Source organism: Camellia sinensis, chromosome 14 (assembly GCF_055761805.1).
Source record: "Camellia sinensis isolate YWXY chromosome 14, ASM5576180v1, whole genome shotgun sequence".
NCBI classification, from domain to species: Eukaryota; Viridiplantae; Streptophyta; class Magnoliopsida; order Ericales; family Theaceae; genus Camellia; species Camellia sinensis.
Genome location: NC_138974.1, coordinates 105898817 through 105911237, shown reverse-complemented (window position 1 = coordinate 105911237; position 12421 = coordinate 105898817). Strand labels below are relative to the sequence as shown.

General features: G+C 31.5%; 1 protein-coding gene across 1 annotated transcript; it reads left to right on the top strand.

The window, feature by feature from the left end:
- Window positions 1–7397: 7397 nt before the first annotated feature.
- On the top strand, window positions 7398–9133 carry LOC114279505 (UDP-glycosyltransferase 92A1). The gene has a single exon (XM_028221761.2). It carries the CDS (start codon window positions 7445–7447, stop codon window positions 8897–8899), a length of 1455 nt encoding a protein of 484 aa, XP_028077562.2. The 5' UTR covers window positions 7398–7444; the 3' UTR covers window positions 8900–9133.
- The last annotated feature ends 3288 nt before the right edge of the window (window positions 9134–12421 follow it).

Genomic DNA, 12421 nt, shown 5'->3' with positions numbered 1-12421 from the left:
TTAAGCAGTGAGGGGGGTGTGGAAGGATAAGCATTATCTTTCAGGAATGTGATTCCTAGGAGGACTCTACATGGAGAAGTAAGAGTCCTACTAGGATTGTGCCACACAGAACCTATAAAAGCTCATAACATCACCTATGGAGAGGTAACTCAACTTTGATTCCCGAATACACAGAGCTTTTTGTCTATTTGTCTATTTTGCCGATTTAGGCATCGGAGAGGTATCCGGCACACACCCGTCGGCTAGCTCACATTTGTGTTTTCAGGGAGTAAAGCGACGTTGTACGGAGGAGCGCAGACTTGATCAATAGGATTATACGAGAAGGTTTATTTCTTTCCCGTATAATACTATTAACATTTATTCTAATAGTTTAATAATCACTATTAATTGACTTTATATTATTAATAACAAACTAATTAGTTGTCTAAAAATTCAGGTTCTTAGAAAATATATTAGTCGCCAAAAGTAATTGGCGACCAAAATAAGGCTTTTGGCGATTAAAATTTTAGTCGCCAAAAGTAAAATTTATTGTAGTGATAATCAGGATGGTTACTTATTAATGATGCATTAAATAAGAAATTTATTATAATTTTTTTTTAATTTTTAGAATTTGTATAAAATTATTTTGTACAATTTTGGTTTATAGTTTGCCAAGTAAAAATAACTTAAAATAAATTTTAAAAAAAAAGGTTGACCATTTAAAAATGGAGAGAATCGTATTTTTGATTATTAGTTTTCAGTTTATAAAAAATTATACCAAAGATGCTCTATATGTCTAGTATTTTCTTAACGGATAAAAATACACAACAGTAACACATTGTTTTGAGGTTAACGTGTGCAATCGGCTTAGTAATCTCTATATATATTTGGATAAATTATAAATACATTATTTGAATTATTTTTTAAAAAAATATGAATTATCTTTTATACTTTAAAAAATTATAAATATTCCATTATTAGAATTATTTATTTAACATAATTAATTGAAAAAATAAAATTTCTAATTGCTCTACTATATAATAATAAAATTCTTAAATTATTAATTAAAACAAAATTCTGACATTATTAAAAACTGTTAATTGACTTGATAATTTATTAATAAAATGTGTTATTTGTTATGAAATTAAAAATTCTAAAGAACATAATGTAATTTTTAAAATCACAAGAGACAAATTATATTTTAAGCAATCCTAAAAAAATGTATTTTTTAACTTATCCTATAAATTGTTGTGTCATTACACTTGGCATGAGTACCTCAACTGAAAGATCAATAGCAAAGCAAGCCAGGTTGAAATTACCACGAATCAAAAAAAAAAAAAAAAAAAAAAAAAAAAAAACGCAAGGAGACAATGAAACTTTATCTCCATTTGATCCTTAAATTTGAGTAAGAATTTGAAAAATAAAGAAAAAGAAAGAAAAGTAAAAGTAAATAAAATGTGAAAGAAATATAAATATATTATATATATATTTTATACACATTGTCGTATTTGCCTTCCAAATCTTTTCTTAAATTTTTGAACCATGTAGAGCTTAAGAATATTGATGATTTTATACACAATATGGCCTCGTTTGGGAACAGGCTAATTTAGTAACTTTTTGGTTATTTGGCTAAAAAGGTAGATAAAAAAAACTTGTATGTTTGGGATGACTTTTTGGCTAATTACGAAAAGATGTGCAAAAAGTGGAGAGAAAAGAGAATCTTTGACTTTTTGGTATGGGTTGTTGACTTTTTGACTAATTTAGTAATTTTTTGACTAATTGACTAAAATAACCTCTTGCCAAACGAGGCTTATGTTACTGTTTAAGAGATGTAGCAAGAGGGTGGAGTTAATACAGGGTGTGTGAGAGAGAGAGATGCACAATGCCTCCTTGTCTTCACAGGACAACCAAATATTCATATTATTCTAATTGAGAAATACTCAACAGTGTTATAGAGAGGGAAGAAAAACCACAAACATAGGGGTACAACTTAGGAGTAATGTTACGTATCATGAAAAAAATATCATGAAAATGATCGTGAAAGATTCTCCACCGTTAAATTACACATACAAAAAAAAAAAAATCACACACTAATCAAAGGAGGAGAAATCTTCATGAAAGATTTCATGATATTTTTTTCATGATTCCTAACATTACTCTTTTTTTTTTCTATCCCCTTGTTAAGTGATCTCCCTATCCTAATTTCTGTCAAAAAAATTCAATACTATTTTTTTTCTTAAAAAATAAAAAAAAAATCGTTTCCATTATTTGTATTTGAAAAAAAAAAGTTTTAAAATATCTATTGTTTTCATTTTTGTTTCGAAAATAATTTTAAAAAATAAATTTTCGTGTGTTTCCCAAAAGTGAATTTAAAAAAAAAAAAAATTGTCTAACAATTTTTTTCCCCCCTTCTACATGTAAAAACAAAACAAGGCAGAATATATTTTATGATGCTTATCAAAAGATGTGATAAAAAAAGATGCCACATAAAATGATACTATCATATAGAGAATTGTTATTTATGAGCGCATTAATATATTTTACTCTCTACATTTTTTCATACAATAAATGTTATGTATATTATGGAATCAAAAAAACAAAAGAGTACAAAGTTTTAATGAAATATATAAATAGGGGTTGAATTTCTTCCAAGTTTAAATTTAAACTTAAAAAAAGAATTGAAAGTTAGTCCAGTACAAATCTCATTTCAATGATTTAAAATATTTATTTTGTAGAACTTTTTGTATGTATATTATTCATAAAAATAATAATAATAAAAAATTAGCCTGATCAAATAATTGTTATCTTTTTATTTTATCGCATTTGTCTCAAAAAAATAAACGAAGAGTATGTTTTTAAAAACAAATCATTTTTTTTTCAAACACAAAGGTAATAAAATTAATTACAAGATTATGATTATGAGATTTATTTTATTTTTTTAATAATAATCTATAATAAGAGATCTTCAAAATAAATAATCAAAATCAGACAATTCGAGAAGGTTCTCAAATTCTCTCAAATTCTTAATATGACTCCTTCAAGCGTCTTTAAAAAAACAACGTAACTGACGGTCCATTCAGAGTATACTTCGGGGCATCCATTTGCACCTCCCTCCTTTACCATCTATCTACATATTGTTAAAAAAAAAAAAAAAAAAAAACCTACCTAATTAAGAGCATCCCTACCAGTTTACATAAAATTTATCTAAAAATATTATTAAAAAATTAATTTCCTATTTTAGGAATTGTTTTTTCATTTACTTTTCCTTAACAGACTCTCTATTCTTTCCTTATTCTATTAACAAACTCCCTATTTTTTTTCTTTATTTTATTAAAATATAATTTTTAATTATAAATTAAAAAAATAAAAATCATAAATGTGTACTGCAGTCCCTAAACAAAACAAAGAAATATATATATATATATATATATATATATATATATATAAGGGAGCTATAGTGACTCCCTAGGGAGTCACTGTAGTAAAACTTAATTTAAGGAATTATTTAGAAGAGTTGATGCAAGTGTATAGGGAGTCATTTACCTCTTAAAATAGGTAAGGAGTAGGTTTAAGGGAGCTGGTGGGATGCTCTAAGAGCTGCAGGTCATTCTGTTATTATTATTATGTTTTGATAAGATATTAGGATGTTAATATGTTAAATTACATTAAAGAAATTATAATTTTTCATCGATTTGAAATCTAAACCTCTAATATTCTTAGTTACATGAATTATTAGACCAACTGTTTTGTCTCCTAATTAAAAATCATAGGCTAAAGTTGCATCAATCAATAGCAAAAAATAAAAAATAAAAAACAATAAAAAGGTTAATTAGAGTTTTTTTTATCTCTCTCTATTTCTCTTCTGGTATCGTCATCATCACCCTGCACACTTTTTCTTTAGGCCCTTTAGAGGCGGACCGTAACCCCGTCCGCCAATGGAGACCGTAATTACCATGTCTAAAATATTATTACTTGTTGCGGACCTTACGGCGGCTCTGACGTAACCATTCATCAACAAATTGTGGAAACATAAAATATAATGATAACCCCTTAGACATTTACAAGTTGACCTCATCACTCCAAATTCCAATAGATATTTCACTCCCTTCATTCTTCAATATTATCAGTCATTTTCAGAGTTATTTTAGTGTAATTTATCTTAATTTTTTTTATATGTTTTAAACTTTTTTTTGTGCAGTTTTTATTTATAATTTCTTAAATACAAATAAATTAAATAAGTTGCTTTTTAAAACGGGGTGAAATGTGCTTTTGATTTATGTTTTTAAATTATTAACTTTTAATTTATAATAAATTACATCTGATAGCACTTTTATTGTCTAATGCTCCCTAATTTGAATACTCATTATTACTTCTTAATTTAGAAATAGTTAATGTTATTTTTATTATTATTAAATAATAATAAATACTTTTTTTTTCTGCCTATTGATATAAAATAATAGTAAATATAGAGATATTATTTAGTAATTTTAGAGTAATACTCACACCATTTATCACTTGACACCTGTCAAGTTATTTACCAAAAATTTAACAAAAAATAATAAATTTCAAAATTTTAATAAATAAATATCAAGTTAGGTACCACTTGAATTTACCCAATATTATAAAATAATTTTTCATAAAAATACGTGCATGAAACCATCCTCTACAGTATTTGTTTTTGAACATAAAGTACAATTCGTTTTGTGTATAGAGAATTATGCGTTCTTGTTTCTCAATTTTTTTAAAGATAATTACATTATCATTTCCGCATCTATTAAATAATATTTTACCACCCATCTATGAATATTTTGATTCTTTCCATTATGAAAATATAAAAAATGTTTAGGAGTACTAATTTAGAACCGCCAACTCTCCCCTAATGATATAAAATGCATCATGTAAGGAAGTGGGTCCACACTCCTCACTTTGTCTCTCTCTATTCTCTCTAGGGATGTGCACGGTGCGGGTCGATGCGGTTTGAGAGAAAAATAGAAACCGTATGGCGGGTGACAGATTGATAAAAGTGTCACTAGAATTTGCCATTTTCCTTATCAAAAATCGACGGTTCGGTTGGCAAATAATGGCGGATTTGCCTTGGCGGTTCGGGCGGATTGGCGGTTTATAAAAAATATAATTCAAATTACAAAACTTAAATCAAAGAATAAAAAAAAGACGAGAGATACTGTGATGTTAAGCATCTTGCGAAGCTTTCTTCTGATGCAGCAAGTGTAGCAACAACATGATAATATCAACGACCATGCCATTAGTTCATTACAAGCATCTGTGGAAGCTACAATGATCAAATACAATACATAAAATTAATATCATTCAGGGTTTACAATATATTGAAAATGTTTACTGTTGAAAAGTATTTAGATTGAAAAGTGAGCTGATGCAAGTTTGCAACATGGCCAGAAAAAAAAAAAAAAGATTGAAAAGTGAATTGGAATCCAATTTTATTTTGGATTACTGACATCTTGAATTCCCCTCGAGCAGTAATGTAATATTATATTCTAAGGTATGGAACAACAAGCAAACTTAAGTAAAAAAGAATTTTTAGACTCTTATAAAACATAATTTAATAGCGGTGCGGGTCGGTGCGGTTTGGAAGAAAAATAGAAACCGGCGGATTGATAAAAGTGTCACTAGAATTTGCCATTTTTCTTACCAAAAATCGGCGGTTCGATTGGCAAATAATAACAAATTTGTCTTGGCGGTGCGGTTCGGTGCGATTTTGACGGTTTTGACGGTTTCGGTGATATTATACACACCCCTAATTCTCTCCCTCTTCGATCTCATTAAGGATAGATTAAAGATGCTATATTAATGACATATAACATGATTGCAAAAATATATCACTTTCACTTTACTTAGATCTTCTATATAAGAAATATTTGTATGATTTTTATAATTAAAAAAAAATAAAAATAAATAAAAGTTCATTAATACAAAATAAGATGATATTTACTAATCAGCAATGTTAGGTATCATGAAAAATCTTTCATGAAATAATCATGAAAGTTTTATGACCTTTGCATTACACTTAGAATAAAACACCACACACTAATCAAGGTAATCCAAAAATCATAATTCTTTCACGATCATTTTCATAATCCCTAACTTTTCTCTTTACTAATAGTGGTAAGTTTTTCGGTGTAATAATTCTATCCTTTCTCACGGTTACTAAAGTTACAGAACTAACTCTTCACATATCAATTTTCAAAGTAACTAGGAAATTGAACTTCCATTCCTTAATACAGAAAATATTATCGAAAAAAAAAGTTAAATTACAAATACCTCTCTGAGATTTGTTTAAAATATAAATTGTTTCGTGTAGTTTAAAAAATTACAAATACCGCCTTATTAAAAAATTTTATTTATCGGAATTAATTAAAAAAATAAAATTGATAATTGATCTTCTATACAATAATAAAATTATCTAAATTATTCATTAAAATATATGTCTAATATCATTAGAAAGTGTTAATTGACTTGATAATTTATTAATAAAATAGTGATTTGTTATGCAATTAGAAACCTTAGAGAGTAGAATGTAATTTACAGAATCACAGAAGATGATTCGTATTTCAATTAAATCTCAAGAAGCGTATTTATAATTTTTCCAAAAAGCAAAAAGAAGAAGAAAGTAATCTTTTAAATTAAAGCACAGATAATTGCAAGAAATTGTAAAACTGAATCATAAGCTAGCTCTACTGAATTTAACCTGTAATAACAAATAAAAAATAAAAAATTCAACGTTAGAGTATTTGTCAATCCACACTAAAAAAATTAGGGGAACTACGAAGATATATTTTTAAAAATATTTTTTTTAGGGTGAATATTTAGGATAAATTACACAAGACCCAATAATAAATGAAAAAAATATTTTTAAATAGAATCCGACCACACGCGAGAAAGCATATTGAAGATATAATTTAAATACTAAGTTTATTCATATTTCTCTAACAAGTTAAATTTATACGTGTGTGGTATAACTTTTAGATGTGTTGGTAATAATGATATACATATATAGATTTTTTTTTTCTTTCTTCTTTTTAACAATATTTTTTTAATTTATTATTAAAACTAAAGATAGTAAAAGAGTAGTGCTAGTCTAACTTCAAAGTTAATTTTATTTTTCAAACTAAATAATGCCATAATCTATCAGAATATTTAAATCAATTCTTTCTCTTATTATTATTATTTTTTCCGATAATAAACTAATCATCGCTTTCACATATGATTCAACCTTAAAAATGAATTCAAAACGTAAACCCGACTTCAATACCATTTTCCTACTAATTTTCTTGCCGTTATAGTTGAAAACCATATCAATAGTTAATGATTTCCCCATGAAAACCGTAGAATCAAAATTTCGAGCCCTATAAATACAGCCTTGTGGAATGTCCAAAAATCATCCACTCCATCCATCTCTCTCTCTCTCTCTCTCTCTCTCAAAAGAGAAATGACAGAAAGAAAAGAGAGCATAGTGATGTTCCCATTCATGGCACAAGGCCATATCATCCCTTTCTTAGCATTAGCACTTGAGTTAGAAAAGAAAAATGGATACACCATAATCTTTGTGAACACTCGTCTCAACATCAAGAAACTCCGACCTTCGATCCCTCCAAACTCATCCATTCGCCTCCTCGAAATCCCATTCAACAGCTCCGACCATGGCCTCCCTCCGGACTCCGAAAACACCGACTCTCTCCCTCTCCCTCTCCTCCTCCACCTCATCATCATCTCTCCCGCTCTCGAGCCCGCCTTCCGAGACCTCATCTCCGGCCTTGTCCTCGAACATGGCCGCCCACCACTTTGCATTATTTCCGACATGTTCTTCGGATGGTCTGCCAAAGTTGCTCATGAGTTCGGTGCATTTCATGCTATATTCAATGCTGGTGGGGGCTATGGCATGGCTGCTTTTCACTCTTTATGGCTACACCTTCCTTACATGAAAGTGAATTCTGAGGAGTTTCCTATGCCGGGCTTCCCTAAAGGTCACCGGATTCACACCAAACAGTTACCAGAACATTTTCAAGTAGCGGTGCCCGGCGATTCGTGGTGCTCATTTTCACAAGACATGTTTCGAGATTGGTTGGAGAGTGATGGGATTTTGTTCAACACCATAGAGGAGATTGACCATGTGGGGATGGAGTATTTTAGGCAGCAAATTGGCTGTTCCGTGTGGCCAGTTGGGCCTATTCTGTCTTCCTTGGGAAGCAAAGCTCGTGCTGGTGATGACGCTGAAGCCACAATGCATCTTTGCATGAAATGGCTTGATTCGAAGCCTGCAAATTCAGTTCTTTATGTAGCGTTTGGGTCACAAAGTGCACCATCACCATCACAAACAATCCAGTTGGCCATGGCTTTGGAAGCTTGTGGCAAAAATTTCATTTGGGTGGTTAGGCCACCATCGAACTCAGTCACAGATCATGACCATAATGATGGAGAATGGTTGCCGAGAGGCTTTGAGAGGCGTATTCAAGATAGCAACAAAGGGTTGCTAGTGCAACAATGGGCACCCCAGTTGGAAATTCTGTCCCATAAATCTCTATGTGTGTTTTTAACGCACTGTGGATGGAACTCAGTGCTTGAAGCTCTCAGAAGTGGAGTCCCAATGCTTTCGTGGCCGATGGGGGCAGAGCAAAACTTCAACGCCAAGATGTTGGAGGAAGAGATGGGACTTTGTGTTGGGGTGGCAAGTGGGAGCAGTGAGGTTAATCATAAAGACATAGTGAAAAAGATTGATTTGGTGATGGGTGGGTCAACCCAAGCGAAAGACATGAAAAACAAAGCTTGTGAGGTTATGGAGATGCTTAACAATGCCAAAAACGATGAGAAAGGGTTCAAGGGTTCTTCAGCCAAAGCCATGGAGGATTTTCTGTATGCTGCATTGTCAAAGTCTTGTAATTATTAAACCAGCCTTGCAGATCCGAGCCAAATGATCTAAGGGGAGGCTGTTTTCAATGTTTTTACTTATACAGTATTCCAATACATGTGTGTCTGTTTTCTAGTTTCCGTTTAATTGGATTAGAAGGTCAATGCCTTGATTCCAGTTAAACAAAACAGAAATTAATAACTATCTATTTTACTTTTGATTTTTGTATTTATTTTTCATTTTCTAATAGAATAATATGCCCTTTCTCGCCAATCTTGGTTCTTGTTTTCTAGTTCATTGGAAAAATGTTTTAGCATACCTCTTTCATTGCCTCAACTTTACTAAATTATCTACTATATATGTACAGATATATGTATATTGAAGCTCATGTAATTGCTGTCTTCTGTATTTATTTTTTTGATATAAAACTTATGACTTATTTATAATATATATATATATATATATATAAAATATAAAAGAAAAAAAATTGCTGAAATAAAAAAAAAACTCTAAAAAAAGTAAAAATGTGTTAATCAAATTAAATTTGCCTATGCACTTTTTGACTTTTTTTGTATTATGTGTAGAAAAAGTAGAGAGGAGATGTTGATTGATGTGACCCAAAAAAGATAAAAAGATGAAATAAGTGCATTTTTTTAGGTTAGCCAAACTTGGCCTAAATTTGAATCTATATAATACTTCTTATTTTTCAGGATAAATTACAAATATACCCCCTGAGGTTTACTTAAAATATAAATTGTCCTTTGTAATTTGAAAAATTACAAATATCTCCCTGTCAGTTTTTTTTTTTATTTAACAGAATTAATTGAAAAAGTAAAATTTCTAACTGTTCACCTATACAATAATAAAATTATCTAAATTATTAATTGAAATAAATTTTAACATTATTAAAACTGTTAATTAACTTGATGATTTATTAATAAAAAGACCTATTTGTTATGAAATTAGAAACCTTAATTAGGGGGCATAATGTAATTTCTAGAACCACAGAGGTAATTTGTAATTTAAGTAAATCTTAGGAGGTGTGTTTGTAATTTACCTTATTTTTTAAGTACTTTGTTTAGAGTTTTTTATTTGAAGAGTAATGTTACACAAATTAATAAAATTTTATAAATTTTTCTTAGGGTTCGTTTAGGATGTGAGTTAATTTTTTGGCTATTTTATCCTAAGACTAAAAAGTTTTATTTGGGATAGATTTTTTTGCCTTTTTTAACTTTTGTGAGAGAAAAAATGAAATGATTATGATTTAGATGTGATGCTTTGTTTTATTGACTTTTTAGTTTATTTTGTCTTTTTATAATTAAAATAGTTAAAAGCCAAGCTTTTTGGCATGCTAAAATAAAGGCTTAATTGCTGATATATAACTATCATTTAGGAATGGTTTGAAATATTCTAAATAAGTGCACATTTTGATTTTTTATATTAAAAAAAAACTGTAAAAAAATAAAGAGAGAATATTGATAGATGTTGATTGAGATGTGATCTAATTAAATATATATATACATGCAATATATATATATATATATATACTTTTTAATACGTGCCAAACATGTAGTTATTAACGTGGACGAGCTAATATATATATTTTTTAATTTATTAATTTGTATAAAATTTTCTTTTTCGAGAAACCAACTTATATTGTAGTTAAATTCACATGATTTGAATTTTCGCCTATCATCTACATGCATGTGTTAGTATTGATGTGTGCTTGCACGGCTCCACACGTCACTTATGAATTTTTTAACTTATCCTCACTCATGACAAATGCTAACAAGTGTTTTATCAACAACTATTCATTATAAAATATAAGGGCCACTTTGGTAATGTTTACTTTTTTTTAATTTATATTTATAAAAATTTTATAAATTAGTTTTTGTTTATTTTTAGAAAAATATAAATTACAAACACATTTGGTTTAGATAAAATGTTTAAAAATTTTTAAAAATATAAAAAAGAGTGAGAAAGGGCAAGTGGTGGCGGGTGGTGGGTGGTGACGAGTGGTGGCGGCGGCGGAAGGTGGTGGTGAAAAATGATGGCGGGTGGTGGTGGCGGAAGACGGTGGTGGAAAATGGTGGCAGGTGGTGGGCGATGGTGGCAGAAGACGGTAGTGGAAAGTAGTGGCAAGTGGTGGGTGAGTGGGTCATGGTGGCGGAAGACGGTGGTAGAAAGTAGTGACAAGTGGTGGGTGGCGGCGGCGGCGGAAGACGGTGGTGGAAAGCGGTGACGGATGGGTGGATGGTGGTGGCAGGTGGGTGGTGGATGGCGGGTGGTGGTGGTGGTGGGTGGGTGGGTGGTGGTGGTGGTGGCGGGTGGGTGGTGGTGGTGGTGGGTGGATGGGTGACGGTGGCGGGTGGTGGGTGATGGTGGTGGTGGTGGCGGTGGCGGATGGGTGGCAAGTAGGTGGTGGTGGCGGGTAGTGGATGGTGGTGGTAGGTGGGTGGTAGTAGGTAGGTGGCGGGTGGTGGGTGGTGGTGGTAGTGGTGGGTGGTGCCAAGCTGATGGATGGTAGTGGCGGGCGGATGGATGGTAGTGGCAGGTGGTAGATGGTGGCGGGTGGTAGGTGGTGGCGGGTGGGTGGCAAATGGGTGGTGGTGGCGGGTGGTGGCGAGCGGGTGGTGGTGGGTGGGTGGGTGGCAGGTGGGTGGTGGTGGTGGTAGTGGTAGTGGTGGGTGGTGGGTGAGTGATAGGTGGGTGGGTAGATGGTGGTGGTGGCGGTGGCGGTGGCGGGTGGGGGTGGTGTGTGGTGGCGGGTGGGTGGTGGTGGTGGTGGCGGGGTGTGTGGTGGTGGGTGGTGGTGGCGAATGTGTGGCAGGTGGTGGCGGGTAGTGGTGGCAGGTGGGTGGTGAGTGGTGGTGGCAGGTGGTGGTGGGGGGTGGGTGGTGGTGGCGAAAGACGGTGATGGAAAATGGTGGCGGGTGGTGGCTAGTATTGGATGGTAAAAAAAAAAAAAAAAACTAAAAATTCAAAACGGAAACACATTTTTTGAGTTTATTTTTTTTGGCCAAATTTATAAACTGAGACCACTGATTTATAAATCAAAAATTTATCAAACAAGTTTTTATTTGAGTTTTTAAAATTTTTGTAAATATAAACTAAAAATTGAAAACGTAAGTGTTACCAAACGGTACCTAAGAGTTTTAAAAATTAAATTTTTTAGTTTTTAAATATGAAAATTTTGTTACAAATGACATTTAGGGACCAATTTTTATCGTTATATAAGAATAGTCGTTAAAATGTTATCCCGAAAAGTCAAAAATAAGACTTTTAGTGATAAAATTTTGAAAATGTCATTAATAAATAGATTTTTAAAAACAAAACAATTTTTTTGGGATGTTCTAAATAAGTGCACTTTTTGACTTTTTATAAAAAGATGTGTAAAAAAGTAGAGAGGAGATGTTGATTGATGTGACCAAAAAAAGATAAAAAGATAAAAAGATGGACTAAAATAGGTTATGCCAAACCACCCCTTAAGTCTCAAAATGGTTTATTTTTTGAGATAAAAAATTTAATACCAAAAGGATAATAATTTATCATTAATTTTCA

Coding starts and splice junctions, on each gene's coding strand:
- LOC114279505 (XM_028221761.2), top strand. CDS start 7,445: ATGACAGAAAGAAAAGAGAGCATAGTGATGTTCCCATTCATGGCACAA.